This window comes from Papaver somniferum, chromosome 7, assembly GCF_003573695.1.
Source record: "Papaver somniferum cultivar HN1 chromosome 7, ASM357369v1, whole genome shotgun sequence".
NCBI classification, from domain to species: domain Eukaryota; kingdom Viridiplantae; phylum Streptophyta; class Magnoliopsida; order Ranunculales; family Papaveraceae; genus Papaver; species Papaver somniferum.
Window position 1 is genome coordinate 214,303,400 of NC_039364.1, and position 17,720 is coordinate 214,321,119.

General features: G+C 37.1%; 1 protein-coding gene across 1 annotated transcript; it reads left to right on the forward strand.

Annotated features, from left to right (window-relative positions):
* The first annotated feature begins 16,136 nt into the window (after positions 1 to 16,136).
* On the forward strand, positions 16,137 to 16,691 carry LOC113295912 (prothymosin alpha-like). Its single transcript, XM_026544244.1, has 2 exons — positions 16,137 to 16,461; positions 16,555 to 16,691. Exons 1-2 carry the CDS (start codon positions 16,137 to 16,139, stop codon positions 16,689 to 16,691), a joined length of 462 nt encoding a protein of 153 aa, XP_026400029.1.
* Positions 16,692 to 17,720: the final 1,029 nt, after the last annotated feature.

A 17,720-nucleotide genomic window follows, 5' to 3' on the forward strand; every position in this document is an offset into this window, starting at 1 on the left:
ATGATGTTATGCATACCTGGTAGGTGTACCATGAAGTCCAAACATCCTGAACTACTATTTTCAAACGTAACGTTTAATAACCTTAAACACAGATCAAGTTAGGTAGAAATGAACAATAATCAAGGTAAATGGATCATAAAAACACAAATCTTGCTCAGTTTTATAGACATACCTTTTTAGAAAAATCCAGTCGAATTCTACAACCTTACCGAACATAATCTGTGTGCCCCAATTCTCGTGCTTCCCTCATCGTATACATAACGGGGCATTCCTTGGATGCACTTACAACACAATCAAGTTGTGTTGGGGTGAACAATGTATTGCTCACCACAAGTGACCTTTGGATTATCATGAAAGTGATCGCTTTTAGAACCTTTCACATCCAATTCCATTTTTCCTAAAAACTTGCTAAGTTCCAACATCATGGATATTGCCTTCTCCATAGTCATGGAATTTTCTGGAAGATCATTCCTTTTCACACTCAAAGCATCATTGAATTTCTTTGGTATCCACTTCTGAGTGCGTTTAGGAACAACCAGAACCTTCTTCCCATTACTCTCTTCTAAAATTCTCGGAAGAGAATTGGATTGACTATTCTTTTGCAAGTTAGTCTTTCTCCAATTGGGAGCATCGGATCTTGTCTTCGTCTTCACGAAGTTATCCTTTTGATAACCATTACGATTATGAAAAGGATTCGTATGACGTTTATAGGAAAATCTAGCTTTATCACAGCACTGATTCCTTTGCCTAAAGGTTGGACAATTACAACCTGTAACGTTAAGGGGATTTGTCTTAACATATGATCTTGGTTTCACAACTTCTTGTGATGCCCAAACAATAACTTCATGAAGTTTCTCACTCCTTATACGGAAACGACATCTCCTTTCCAGGTGACCTTTATTTCCGCAATAGTGGCAACATAAGGAATGTTCTTACCTCGATCCGTGTGTGCTGACTTTGGAGGTTGATAAACTTTGCTCTTTTGAACCTTAACTGCCGGTGAAGGTATTTCACTTTTGCCATCAGTGGAAACCTTTTGTTGAGAAGAGTCACTAGCCTTGACAAATTTTACCTCTTTGCTAATACTTGGAGCATTTATTCCCTTATAGCCCAATCTTCGTGTGTCACGATGATTTGAACTTTTTCAAGTCATCTTCCAATAACTTGATTTTATCAAGAGCAGCAGCTAAATCCGCCTCAAGGCGTTTTTCTCGAGTGAGATAAGTGCTTTCTCTGTCATCAACACTTGTTTGCTGGGAGTTAAACCTTGCTTCAGATTCTGCAAGTTTCTCTTCCAACAAAAAGTACTTTCGATAAAGATTATCACATTCAAGTGACTTCATACGTAGGTTTTCCTCAAAATCCTTGAGGATCGATTCGGTAAAACGATTCGAAAAATAAATACCTGCGTAACATCTTCTCAATTTCTTATTTTCTCGACAGTGAGGAATCAGAAGAGGTGAGACATGAGAAGTTGTAATCTTCTTCATCTTCCACGAATCCAAAAAATTAACATACTCTGAGACTTCCTCATCAACATATCTATCAATATCTGAATCACCTTCATCAGAAAGTTCATCCAACTGTTCTTCTAGGAGAGTTTCCCAATCAACAGTTTTTACATCAAGAGAATGTTTAGATATTGACTTAGATGTGATAGTTCTCTCAGGTGAATCCAAGCTTTTAGAATCATCTGGTAATTTCTGAACTGGTACATTATTAGAGATAGACTCGTCCATAATCAGATCACTACAAGCACAAACTTATAAGGTCTTTGACGTGTTTGCCTGCTCTGATACCAATTGAAAAAGCGGGGGTCTAACAACACCACCCAATATTTCGCTTAGCAATCTGTATGGACAAACTCCGAAATACTTTGCTAGAGAATCAACTAGACAGTCAGACTCAATCTAGATAAAAGTATCTCAAGGAGCTAATATCTCTCTCTTGTTTTTGATATTACTCAAGCTAATAAAAATCAGCGAGTCCTAATAAAATACAAGGAATACTTGGACGGTACCAAAGACTAATGTCCAAGGATCAATCAACAACCAAAGGTCGGATTTCCAATTGATGGTCACAAACGCACGACCTGTATTATTTCAATTATAAAAAATATAATGCGGAAAAGAAATAACACAGACAGCAGAAGTTTTGTTAACGAGGAAACCGCAAATGCAGAAAAACCCCAGGACCTAGTCCAGATTGAATACACACTGAATTAAGCCGCTACAGACACTATCCTACTCCAAGCTAACTTCGGACTGGACTATAGTTGAACCCCAATCAGTCTCCCACAAATTCAAGGCTTGATTCCCTTAGCCGATCTCACCCACAACTAAGAGTTGCTGCAACCCAAAATCACAGACTTGATAATAAACAAATCTGTCTCACACAAAAAAGTTTATCAAAGGATAAATCTGTCTCCCACAGAAGAACCCTAGGTTTTTGTTCTGTCTTATGATATGAAATCAAGGTGAACGGGAACCAATTGATAATCCGGTCTTATATTCCCGAAGAACAGCCTAGATTAATCAATCACCTCTCAACAGTCTTACTTGTATAAACAAGAGGACGTCGAGGAATCACAAACAGTGAGACGAAGATGTTTGTGACTTCTTTATCTTGCCTATCGGAGAACTCTCACGATCTCAAGCCAATCAATAAGATTGTACTCGTACGATAGAAGATGCAAGATCAGATCACATAACTACGATAAAATTAGTATCGGTCTGGCTTCACAATCCCAATGAAGTCTTTAAGTCGTTAACCTGGTTTAGAGAAGAAAACCAAAGGTTAAAGGAGAATCGACTCTAGCGAGCGCACTAGTATCACACAGACGTGTGGGAATTAGTTTTGCCCAATGCTAGATGTCTCCTTTATATAGTCTTCAAATCAGGGTTTTGCCTTAGGTACAAAGCAATCAATATTCACCTGATTTAGATTCAAGCTAATATTTCTCAACCGTTAGATCGAAAACTTAGCTTGTCACACACACTTGAGATATACGTTTACTGGGTTTGTGAAAACCATGCCCAAACGTGTACGTGTATGTTGGTTCAACATAGTAACCCAAAAGGTTAACCATATGATCATTTCATATTAACCTTGTTCTTCTTCACCATAACTAGTTCAATTGACTCAAATGAACTAGTTAGAGAGTTGTTAAATTGCTATGAGATCTTATGTAACTACACAAGACACAATTGAAACAAAGATGATTCGATTCGATTGAATCGGCTCATGAACTTTATAGCCACGGTTTGGATACTGCATTCCTTAGTAATTTAAGTTTCGTGTTCAGAGCACATCTTTAGATCATAACCCACTCAAGTTCGCGGACTTAAGATAACCAGCAGAGTTTTCCAAACTTAGCAGAAAATCTCTGCAAAGAGACTTCTGCCAGTTCACGGACTAGGTTCACGGACTGAGTTCTCAAATTGAGTTCGCGGACTTGGCAAAGCCAATTCCTCCGGTTTCTCTCAATCAACAAAGTTCACAAACTCCGGATTAAGGAATATGACTTATGCACATATGTGTTACCACACAATGCTTATATCCATCATTGGTTATATAGACCTAAACTCTCATTCCAACCATTGAAACATTCTTAGAGGACCTTATATAGTTGTTACACTATTTCTCGTCAAAGCGATTGAAACATTATGACTTTCGTCACTAGGTTAAGATAAACCCGACCAAAGCGAAATGCTTTACCAACACATGATTTCGAGATATAGATAGGCGAGATATACTCGGCTCGAAATATCAAATGTGTATGATCCAGTCTATATAGCATACGATTTTTGTCTCATAAGAAGTAGGAGATAGAAGAGATAGACTTTTGAGTGATAGATAGGTTCAAGTCTCCACATACCTTTTTGTTGATGAAGTTCCACGGTTCCTTGAGTAGATCTTCGTCGTTGTATGATGAATCGCCATGAGGTCCTTGAGCTCAACTACACTTTTCTATCCTAGTCCGATACTTAGCTATGTAGACTAGAAATCAAGACTCATAGTTTTGATCACTAACATTGACAAACATGCTTGATATAGCAACGCATGCGAGGTTGACCGAGCTATGCTCTGACAATGCGTACCTTAGCTACCGGATTTGAGTTGGTTTTTGATTTCCAAACTCAGCAGAATTTTTCGGGTAGAAAAGTTTCGCCAGTACGCGTACCTAAGGTGACTGGTTTATGAGTTCGTAAACTCCAAAATCAGCAGAATTTTCCGGGAGGAAAAGTTCCGCCAGTACGCGTACCCAACCTGTCTCCTTCACCAATACTGCATGCACACATATGCACGCACTTGGTTTCCGGCACATGGATTTATACACTAATGTGCGAACACACTATATATGCTTATATCCATAGTTGGTTACGTAATCTGAACTCTACATTTCAATCATTGAAACATTCTTCTATAATGTTATAATAGTCGTTAGACATAAAGAATCGAATATCGTTATCAAAGCTATTTTCAAGATTGAAACGTCATCATGAATTTCGTCACGGGTAAAGATGAAAATGGTTAAAGCAAAAGCTTACCAACACATATTTCGAGAAAAAGATAGGCGAGTAAACTCGGCTCGAAATAGCAAATGTGTATGTATATAAACTATCATACTTATACGACTTTTGCCTCATGAGTAGGAGATAGAGTATATAGAGTTTTGAGTGACAGATGAGTTCAAGTCTCCACATACCTGTTGGTAGGATGTTACACTGTTTCCTTGAGTAGTTCTTCGTTTTCATAAGATAATCGCCATGGAGTCTGGAGCTCAACTATTCATAACGATCCTCGATCGAGACTTAGTCATAAGTAAACTAGAAATCAAGACATATAATTTTGATCACTAACATTGACAAACATGATTGAGATAGCAACGCATGCGATTTCGACCGAGCAATGATCTAACAATCTCTCGCTTTGTCAATTTTAGTGACAAAACTATCAATATATATGGATTACAAAATAGATAAAACTTTGTAGCTTCTCGTCCACATGCCTGATCTCCTTGGTGCTTTAACATTACTCGAAAACTTCGTCTTTTCCAAGTACTCCCATGATTCCATAGATGTTCAATTCAGCATCATAGTTGTTAAAGTTCCGTAGCCATAACAATGAGAAAACAAAAGCTCTCGATCATTGTTATACAATGTCATAGTATTATTACACAGCATCAAAGTTCTCATATCCCAACTTCGACAACAATACTATGGTGATATGTATCACCCCCCCCCCCCCCCCCCCCCCCCCCTTAGTAAATACTTTCGTCTCAACATGAAAACCACTCCCCCTTACATAATGACCCGTAAAACACGTAAATCATATGTATTTGTATTGTGAACTACATATTAATTCTCCCCCTTTTTGTCAATAAAATTGGCAAAGGTACGGAAACGGGATCCTAATGAAATTTCCACGAAGACGCTTCAAGACCAAAGAAAAGTACATATCAACTTATTTAGATGCAATCATAAATCCGAAGCTAAATGCATTCATCAAGGAGTTTATAAAGATACAAGATAACCCCTAAATAATTCCACAGTCGCACTCCCCACAAAGATATGGAAATTAAGCGCAAGTTCAAAAGAACTCTCCCCCATTTGATGTCATTCCCGAGAGAACAAAAAGAGCGAACTTACTTTTACAAGAAAAGAAGGATTTTATTGGACACCAAAAACCACAATAAAATGATTTTCTATATCCAAAATTCTCAATTAAAACTAATCACAAGTAAACCCATGATTAATTTAATCGGAATACACAATCAAATTAAACACAAAAGTGATCAATTTCATTGAACATGCTCGACGTAAGAGAACTTACGAAGCTACGACTATGTTAACCATAAAAGAATGATCAAATCAATCGTTTTATGCTCAACACAAGAAAACCTTATGGAGCATTGCAGTATACATATAAGATATGGATCATGGAAAGATCAATACCGCGGCATATACAGAGATTCATTCTATTTTCATCGCTATTTGCATAACGACATATAATAGACATAATCTTTGTAAACAAAAGATTTTAACCTATCTTCCATCAAAGAATGACATAATAGGCTTAACTTTTGTTTGTCAAAAGTTTATCGATCTTGTATCAATACTTGCATATTGACAATATAAAAGAGATAACTTTTGACATTGTATGGGACAATTATAGTTCACAGATGCAAACACACATATCCCATACATATTGCAATATATAAAACCATAAAGATTAAAATTGCAATCATCATCTTCCAAAACAACTTTAGAATTTAAATAAATAAATCTAAAAACATGAAGACGAAAACGTTGGACATAGCTATGTGTACTCACAATAATGGCTATTCCAAACTCTAGTTATTCTTCCTAAAAACACAAGAATAGAATTCTTATAAGAAGATTTACTAGATAAAAAAAATCAACAAGCTAATAAAAAACAGACTCTTATACCAAGGCCGAACATGAACTGAAGTCAAATAGGCGGTTCACTATCCTCATGAGTCTTGAGGTCTTTGAGCTTGTGAATGACAACATCCTCTGCAACTTTAGAGTGGATATCCTTGTTGAGAAGTTCCTTTGTATGATTTTCATGAGAACAAGGTCATAATTAACCTTTTTCAACTCAGTTCTTACCATATCAAGACTCTTCATTGTATCAACAAGTTGTTGTTTTGCATTTTCAAAGTTTTTTGAGAAAATAAATAACCACATCATCTGTAATCTCTTCAACGTCCTCAATATCTGAGTAGGAATCAGGAGACTGAGGAAAATACTTTTCAACTTAAACAAAGGTTCACTTCTCTTTATCGAACTCGAAATACACCGCATTATCGACGAAGTCTTCAGGTAAATCCCAAGAGCAAGAAGAAGACGCCATTGATAATAGAAGACCTATAGTGAGATATCTCAACTCAATGGGAAGGGTATATAAACGATTTCGAAAAGACTTAGGGTTTACAGGCACGGTTTGTAAGGACACTAAAGGACCGTACGTGTACCCATAGTAAGGAGGGTCTACAAAAACCTACACGAGAAGGCTATTTGTGAAGAAGGTCTGCACAGACTTCAAGCATCTTGGCTTTAGGATCCAAAACAAGAGATAAAAAACAACAAAAAGAAGCAACCAAAGGACAACGGAAGAACACGCATAAAATAAATACTCATGTAAAAGCGTTTGTGATAGACAATCCATCTAAGAACGATAAGCAATTAGGTAGATCATCAGAGACACTTTGCCAAGAGTACACCTATTCAATTCTCACTTAACTAGGATTTTCTGTAAGTAAGATTTCAACCTTGTGATTAATTTACACAAGTATGAGCCTTCGGCCTATTAAATGAATACTTCCTTTGGTTATCCTTCTTTCTTTAAGACTTTAGAGAAAAAACATTATGATGTGAACAGTTGCCATAAACATTACTGGTTATCAATATATAACTCATAGTCTTGATTCTTACCTGGAGAATTTCGGCTGAAGGAAGTTGACAACCTGTTGACGATTTCTTTGCAATTTTTAATTAAATGTATTAGGTTATCATAATTTTTGTCCTCTTCTCCTGATACTTTGTTCTCCTCAAATGTATCATTAATTCCCTTTTTGAAGGTGGAAAATTTCGGACCTTCTCTTAGACCGTTAAAACTTTTGTTTTGCATCAACCCATTTGATGAACTCATAGAACTGACTTTCCTGGTAGCATTCACAGGGAAAGTATGAAAACCAATTGGTTTAGTCACACGAATGTCAGTTACACCTTTGAATGTTAAGTCTAAGGCGTGTTGAGTTTGAACAATATAATTGTTACTCAACCTAGAGTTTCTCTTTTGCTTGAGAGACCCTTCCGAAGCACAAAAGGGACATTCTCTAGAGGATATCGTCTTAACAATATAAGGAAATTTCTTCCTTTAATGTGATGTGCAACATTCTTGAATAAAAGAGGCAAAAGGCACATCTTTTCCACTAGAAGGGAATACAAATTTTTCTTCTGGAACATCTGTTACAGAGGTAATTGATGAAGGTGATCTAGAGGACTTTTTGAAACATCCTTGAATCGAGAGTTTATTTAAGCGATGTTCAAATTCCAATATATTATTTTCAAGGCTTTCCTTAAGACGGATAAATGGAGGCTCAGCTCCAGTATTTTTGGAATAATAGTCTCTTACTTCACCAAGGAGAACATCAACATGATGTTTCAACCGATTAAATCTATCATCTTGAATTCTAACAAGTTTTAGAATCAATTTACTCTCTTCAGCTGATTCTCATTCATTTAGATAGATAGACTCTTTTGAAGGGTAATCGGACAACACATGTTGGCGCATGTATGTCTAGTTTGAACACACGGTTCATCTATACTTGAGATTGAAGAATCTTTCTCTTTAATAGAAATAGATGAGACATAACTTTTATTTCTGGTAACGCGTTTATCAGAGATAGTAATCTTGTCCATAGAGTCAGATCGCTACAAACACAGACTTGTAAGGTCTTTAAGTGTGTTTGCCTGCTCTGATACCAATTGAAAAAGCAGGGGTCTAACAACCACGCCCAATATTTCGATTAACAATCTGTATGGACTAACTCCAATATACTTTCTAGAGAATCAACTAGACAGTCAGACTCAATCTAGGTAAAAGTATACCAAGGAGTTAATATCTCTTCTCTTGATTTGATCTTTACTCAAGCAAATAGAAATTTGTGAGTCTTTATCAAATACAAGGAATAAACTTGGATGGTACCAAAGACCAATATCCAAGGATCAATCAATATTCAATCAATAACCAAAGTTTGGATTTCACTATTGATCGATACAAATGCACAACCTGCATTATTTCAATTATATAACAAAATATAATGCGAAATAGAAATAACACAAACACTATAAAATTTGTTAACGAGGAAACCGCAAATGCAGAAAAACCCCGGGACCTAGTCCATATTGAACACCATATTGTATTAAGTCGCTACAGACACTAGCCTACTACAAACTAGCTTCGTTCTGGACTGTAGTTTAACCCTAATCAATATCACACTAATTCAAGGTACAGTTTCGCTCCTTACGTCTCTGATCCCAGCAGGATACTACACACTTGATTCCCTTAGCTGATCTCACCCATAACCAAGAGTTGCTACGACCCGAAGTCGAAGAATTTAATAAACAAATATGTATCACACAAAAAAGTCTTCGATAATAGATAAATATGTCTCTCACAGATAAACCTACAAGTTTTGTTCCGTATTTTGATAAAATCAAGGTGAACAGGAACCAATTGATAAACCGGACTTATATTCCCGAAGAACAGCGCAGTATTATCAATCACCTCACAATAATCTAAATTGTATGGTAGCGAAACTAGATATTGAGGAATCACAAACGATGAGACGAAGATGTTTGTGATTTCTTTTTATCTTGCCCTATCGGAGATATAATCTGAAAAAGTGGGGGTACAACAACCACACTCAATATTTCGCTTATCAATCTGTATGGACAAACTCCAATATACTTTCTAGAGAATCAACTAGACAGTCAGACTCAATCTAGATAAAAAGTATATCAAAAAGTTTATATCTCAATCTCTCGATTTGATATATACTCAAGCAAATAGAAATTTGTGAGTCTTAAAAAAATACTAGAGAGATAACTTGGATGGTACCAAAGACCAATATCCAAGTGTCAATCAATTGAAATCAACAACCAAAAGGTCGGATATTCTAATTGATTGAACAACGCACAAACTGTGATATTTCAATTATATAACAAAATATAATGCGGAAAAGAAATAACACAAACACCAGAATTTTGTTAACGAGGAAACCGCAAATGCAGAAAAACCCCGGGACCTAGTCCAGATTGAACACACACTGTATTAAGCCGCTACAAACACTAGCCTACTCGAAATTAACTTCGGTCTGGACTGTAGTTGAACCCCAATTAATCTCACACTGATCCAAGGTACAATTATGCTCCTACGTATCTGATCCCAGCAGGATGCTACGTACTTGATTCCCTCAGATGATCTCACCCACAACTAAGAGTTGCTACGACCCAAAGTCGAAGACTTTAATAAACAAATCTGTATCACATAGAAAAGTATACGGTAATAGATAAATCTGTCTTCCACGAATATACCTACGAGTTTTGTTCCGTCTTTTGATAAATCAAGGTGAACAGGAACCAATTGATAAATCGGACTTATATTCCCGAAGTACAGCCTAGTATTATCAATCGCCTCACAATAATATTAATCGACGCAGCGAAAAAAGATATTGCGGAATCACAAACGATGAGACGAATGTTTGTGATTTCTTTTATATCTTGCCTATCAAAGATATCAATCTCAAGCCAATTATTACAATTGTACTCGTACGATAGAAACAACAAGATCACACAACTACAAGAAAGTAGTATCGGTTTGTCTTCACAATCCCAATGAAGTCTTTAAGTCGTTAACCTGGTTTAGAAGAAGAAACCAAAGGTTAAAGGATAATCGACTCTAACTTAGCACAACTAGTATCACACATAAGGTGTGGGGATTAGGTTTCCCAGTTGCTAGAGTTCTCCCTTATATAGTCTTTCAAATCAGGGTTTGCAATCAATGTTAGCTTGGTAACAAAGCATTCAATATTCACCGTTAGATGAAAACCTGATTAGATTCAAGCTAATATCTTTCAGTCGTTAGATCGAAAACTACAAAAATGAAATGCACGTTTCTAGGCTTGTGTAACCATACCCAAACTTGTACATTTGTTGGTTCAATAATAGTCAACCAAATGGTTAGCCATATGATCATTCTCATATCAACCATATTCTTCTTCACCATAACTAGTTCAAGTGACTCAAATGAACTAGTTAGAGAGTTGTTCAATTGCAAGGAAATCTTATGTAAATACACAAGACACAATTGAAGCAAAAACGATTTGATTCACTCGAATCGGTTCATGAACTATATAGCCACGGTTTGCAATTTTCATTCCTTAGTTTATATAAGAATAAGTTCACAAAAATCGTTTTTAGATATGACCTACTCAAGTTCTCGGACTGGGTTCGCGGACTTAAGTTCCCGGACGGAGTTCACAAACTCCAGCAGAATTTCTCGGGACGAGAACTTCAGTGAGTTCGCGGACTTGGCTCACGCCACCATTCCGGTTCTCTTGATCAACAAAGTTAGCAAACTTCGGTTCAAGGAATAAGGACTTATACATATATATGTTTCAACAACAATGCTTATATCCTCCAATGTTTATATAATCTAAACTCTCATTTCAATCATTGAAACATTCTTAGAGGACGTTGATATTCTATAGTTATTATTCACAAACTATTTTTCGTCAAAGTAAGCAATTTTCAAAGTGATTGAAACTTGTCATGACTTTCGTCACTAGGTAAAGATGAACTTGGCTAAAGCGAAAGCTTACCAACACATATTTCGAGAAATAGATAGACGAGATAAACTCGGCTTGAAATAGCAAATGTGTATAATCTAAGTCTATATAGCAAAACGACTTTTGTCTCAAGATAGGAGATAAATAGACTTTTGAGTGATAGATAAGTTCAAGTCTCTACATACCTTTTAGTCGATGAAGATCCACCAGTTCCTTGAGTAGTCCTTCGTCTTGTATGATGATTTCCATGGAGTTCTTGAGCTCAACTACACTTTCTATCCTAGTCCGAGACCTTAGCTATAGTAGACTAGAAATCAACACTTATAGTTTTGATCACTAACATTGACAAACATGCTTGAGATAGTGTAGATGGGGAAAAACGATTTGATGGCTTTTACGGAATTGAGGAGACGACCGTACGGAGGAGGCTCCTTGAACCGAGCGAAATGCTTAACCTCACATAGATGCACTGCAAGAAGGGAGCGATTTAAGTTCGAGAGATCAATCTGTAGGACTCCGGCCTAAACCAAGACAATGGTCGTTCCAGAGTCAATTCCGTCACAAGAGAGGATGGGTCGATCTGTAGGAGGGAAGATGAGAAATGTGTAAGATCAGTGGTGATCGAAGATTGTAGGTGTGTTGTGTATTCTGCGTAAAGAAATAAGATAAGCTCTGATTGATTGAATTTGCTCAGTTGAGAGTAATTGCTCAGACGTTGAGTTGTTAATCTCATGTTGTCTGTTTGACGAAAAGATTGTCCTCCTTTCAATCATGATTCAGAAACTTATTTATATTGCTAGAATTGTAAACGCCTTGATCTCATGAAGTATGACAGTTGCTGGAGTCAAAGAGTGGGGAAGTGGAAATCGTGTTAAAACCAGTTTCTCATCGTTCGGAGACTTGGTTGATTTTCTACCCACTACATTGTTAAATCCTTCAACTTATTGCACGACTTTCTCACATTCTCATCGTGTGTATGAACACACGTGCTGTAGACCGCCAGAACAAAACCCTAGTTAATATCCCCCCATGTAACACGATTGATGTCTTGTGATTGTGGAGTTTGCAAGGCAGACGTGTATTTAGTTAGTCAGTTGCTGACTTTGTGGGACGATGAGTCCTTGTATTGCTGAGTCGAACGTGATTTGCGAATGTTCTAAGACTCATGAATTGAACGTGTATGTTGAGACAGAGGTATGATTCTCAAGTAAATGTTGATAGTTAAGGTGAGAAAATATTGCTCATTCGATGGATTGTTGAACATTGATAGTTGAACCAATATTCTTTAGTCTGAGCAAATATTACTCATTTGAGCAAGTGTTGCTCGTTTGATGAATTATTGGTAGCATGACCAAATAAAATATTATTTTAAGATACTGGCAACTGAACCGAGTATAATTAATAAAATGTTGATCATGGGATCTTCGTAAAATTATTAGTGTTTGAATCTGCTCATGATTATGTTCTTGCATAGCTTTGGATTCGAAACCCTAATTTTGATCAATTGCTGATCAATTGATGATTTATTGAAAATCAACCATGGAGTGAAGGAGGGACCGGCTACATGGGATGATGGATCGACCATATAATGCCCAAATGCTCGAGTGAAAAAAATACCAAAGTCTCTTGAAGATCAGTTGGTGAAAAGATGATTAAATGCTGGTTTAATCATTAATTCAAACAATGTTCGTCTGAACCTTATGTGATAAAACCTAATATATTATGAAGAGATGAAGGACCGACCAAGGGGTCATGAAAACCGGCCCTGGTTGGTCACGGGATCGACTGCCGATCGTTTTATGAAAATTCCAAAGCTGTTTGGAAGAGTTTGAACCTAATGTGAACAAATTAGGTCAAATGATGAAAGTATGTGGGACCGGCCTCTTGCAAGCCAAAGAGCCAACCTTGGTCGGTCAAGGTAATATGCTCGCATCGCCAAAGTGTCCGCGTCTTTTCTGATGTGCATTTTAGCAACATTTTGAGAAAATATGAAGAAATCAAGGATTTTGTTGAAACTGAGGAAACTTCATAAGATGAAGGAAATAATAATAATAAAATGAAGGAACCACGAAGTGTGGGACCGGATATGGCCAGGGCATGGCCGGCTGGCCAAAGAGCCCGGTCCCATGGCACTTTCCTAATTTTATATTATTTTCATGATTTTAGAGAAATATCATGAAATCAAGGAGTTTGTTAAAACCAAGGAGTTTTTGTTGAAATCAAGGAGTTTCCTTGAAGTGAAGGAGTTTCCATGAGATGAAGGAAACAAATAATAATAATAATAATAAAAAATAAGGGTGTGTGGGACCGGCTTGGGCATGGTCGGCCGGCTAAGGCCCGGCCCCGTGAGTTTTCCCTAATTTTATGTATTAGTTCCATGATTTGAAGGAAATATCATGAAATCAAGGAATTTCATGGGATGAAGGAAATAATAATAATAAAATAATAAGAAATGCAAGGTGTGGGACCGGCCATAACTAGGCATGACCGGCCGGCTAGTAGGCTTGGTCCACACATCTTTCCTAATTATTTGTTATTTCCTTGATGCGAAGGAAACACCATAAAATATAGGAGTTTCCTTGAAACGAAGGAATTTTGTTCAAATGAGGGAATTTTCATGAGATCAAGGAAAATAATAAAAATATGATAAATATAAAATTGGGCATGGGACTGGCCACAACACGACCGGCCGGCCGGTGGGCCCAGTCCCCCAACGCCTTGATTAATATTTTATTTTTTATTTTTGTCTTCCTATTTTTGCATAGGTTCATCGTTCTTTCGTGTTTTGGAATGCTCGTTCGTGCATCCAGGTGCTCGTTAGTGCATTATTGTTGAGTACACTTGCACCATTTTGGTCGGGGCTTACTCAATAGTGGCTTAGATTCCCGTGTGTTGAATATTTATTACTAACCCATGGAATTATGCTGGGAAGAACCATGAATTGAAGTAACGAAATATTATGAAAAACCTAAAATATTTTCCAGGGACTCAGTTAATGAATCTAATGATTTACGAATAATTAATTGAGGGCTCTCTACTAGTACGATTGTCTAGGAGCATTAGTTATTCAGGAATTGAGTGATATGAGCTTGTTGAAGCGTCATATTTCTTTCATATAGTCAGGGAAAACATTGTTACATCATGAAGACGTTATTGCTCTATACTAGCAGGAAAGCTATCTAGGAGCCGTCCAATCTTTCGATTATATATAGAAGTAATTACTGAAATTGATCAGTATTCATGAGATATGCCGTTGCCTCAGCTGAGAGACTACACATCTACATACACTCCGAGAGACAGTATTCTCAGTCAGAGATTCTTGTGGAATGAGCTTGCATGCTTCGATGAGAGACACGAGCCTCAAGACCCATCTGATGGTTGGATCAGGAGCACATATAATTATGGTTTGTCGATTTCAGCCCTTGTCGAAAATCCACCATCTACATTAAGTCCCCTGCTTAGTGAGGGACAATCATGTTCCTCGGTCAGCAGTAGATAGTGATTTTCCAGTTACGAACGAAACAAGTAATTGAACTTAGTGGTAAGATAAGATGTTACCGGTTTTTCGATTGCGCGAGCGGCTTGAATGAAGATCCCAGTGGCATGATAGAGCATCACCTAATGAGCATAAATTGGTGTAGAACCGCTGATTTGATGACGGGGACTTGGTCGGTTTAGGATTCACGGGCCGGGCCCAATAAGGAAATCCTTGTGAAATTAGGTTTTGGAAATAAAATTTGATATAAAAGGGAATTAATCCTTTTTTTTTAATTTCACCTTCACACGACCGACCACCTCCTTCATCTCTTCATCACCCTCACGCCCGAGCACAGGAGGGAGCAGGAAAAATTTCTCGCCAGAGCTGTTGCTGCTGTTGATCGCCATCCGGCCGTATTCCGGCCGACACCGACTACGTGAGTTTTTTTCCCCCCAGAATTTCATGAGTTGTTCATGTCTTGATCATGCTAAAATTATATACATGTGCATATATGAGTGTGATTTTTGTAGAAAACCCTTGTTTTTAGAAATCGTATGTTCGTTCGATCGTTAGTTCAAGAAACTAGTAATAATCCCTGACTTAGGAGAGATTTTTATATATAGACCTGTGTCTAGTGATAAAATTTTGTTTATGAGTTGTCATGAAAACCAAAACTTTTATCTTGAAAAGGTGTGAACTTTCATAAAATCGAAATAAACCCTCGTTTCAAAGACAGATGATTGTACGAAGGAAAAAGATTTTTATTTTTTTTTATATAAAACCGTGAGTATTCACGATTTTTTTTTTGAAACCGTGACTTGTTCACGGATGTATTTTGTTATTATATTTTTTTTTACATGAGTTTTTTGCTCACATTAAAATAACAAAACCCATGTTTTACATGAATAACCTATTTTTTACGTTAATTATTCACGTTTTATGTATATATATGAATATATATATTTTTTTTGAAAAGTCAAAGCCTGATTTTGGATAGTGTGTAGAGATAAACAATTATTTATGATGAAATATTGTTTAGTTTTCATAATTCGGTGATTAATGTTCACACAGTAAAAGTGTTTATGATTTTATGAAAACCTGAGTTTTGCTCGTCTTTTGTAGATTTCGAAGAAGCGAGCAAGTTTTGAAGTGTTAACTCTTGTATAACAATCACTATTACTAGCGAAATCATAAACAGGTAAGAGTTGAGGATTACCATTTCGTTGTGAAATTGATATTTGCATATCCATGATTCCGCGTTTCTGGTTTCACATAATGATGACCTCCAGCAGTGATTATTCTTCTAGCACTTCTGACGAGGATTCCAGGATTCCTTTGCCCAAAGCACGTGCCAATATGGATCATGATAAAAAGATAATAAATAGCATGTCCCTCGATGAGCTGAAAGCTGCTCGCGATGAACTCTTGAAGAAGAAAAAAAGGGAAGAGATACTTGATGAGTATCGAGAGAAGAGACGCAGAATTCAACGGAAAACACTAGAAGCCGAGGAGAGACTCCGATCCCGTCCTTATGGTGTAGCCTCAGATTCAGATGCTGAAGAGGAAGAAGAGGAACTTGTATGGGATCTAACAGAGCACAAAAGTAAGCCATTTCCACCGCACAAGGAGATTGATCGACAAGTTAAGGATGATCTTTAATCTGAACGTGATGAAGAAGACCTCTTGGATGCAATAGATGGCGATGTCGAAGAAGAATTCCTTGATGATTCAGACAGTGATTCCGAGAAAGAGTCCGGAGAGGATTCCTTAGAGGATGATGATGATAACGATGACGACGAATCGGATGCCTCTGACGATTATCATGGCTCATAATCTTGTTTAAACATTTGAAAGTTGTTTCTTAGTCTTCGTAGTAGGCATTTCTTTGATTATTTGAACAACTTCACTTCAGAATTAGGATTTTCTTTTTGAATGAGAAGCCCTTTTATAAATGCCGATTCTTCCTGATTGAACTAAATGAAATGGACCAATGTTCATGCGCCAAAATCCATCATGATCCCTTTCGGTTCGCCCTGGTGATTTCCATCTGCGAAAATACCAGGATATGTCGCATAGGCTGAGAAAACATGTAACATACACAAATCCATGCGGCTTTCTGACCATGTCCAGCTTTGGTCGTTGTCAGTCCCCAGTACGTTATTTTCCTCCGCGTCTCTAGTATTGATCTTGTTTGAAACTTAGGGTTTCAGTAAAACTCGCAACTGAATTGATTATTCGCAGAAGATAAGTATCCACCGTGTCTTGTATATATCTTCAAGATTTAGGGTCTATCACTTACATCAACATTTCCTCCACTCCTGAGTTAGTTTCATCGTACATAAGAAATCTTTATTATCATACCTTCTCCAACATGTCGGACAACAATTCATCTCCTCTCGTGTCTCCATTAAAGTGGGGAGGCAAGAAATCCGATTTGGTATGTGGTATTCCTTTTCTGTTTCTTTCTTTTATGCAGTCGATGGATGATTAAAGAAAGTGTTTGTTGCATATGAACCAAGGTGACCAATGTTCTTCTTCTTCCCCACATAGTTCAAGACCCAAGCACAATAAAAATTCCTTTCCGCTTCAAACCTGCTCATGCAGGTGCCGGAACATCTGTAAGTCTTGACAGAGAACTTCTTGAATAATATTTATCCAAATGTCTATTGAACTTGAATGTTGTATTCGCAGGTCGATATTCATGTTATAGAGGGTGGGAAGAAGAAAAGACAACCAACAGTAGAAGTAATTTATGATGATCATGTTGACGACGACTCGATCAACATTGTAGACGCTGATGTTGGGGTTCTTCGTGAATACCCTACTGTTGGGATTCCATTTGACATTATCATGGAAAATACT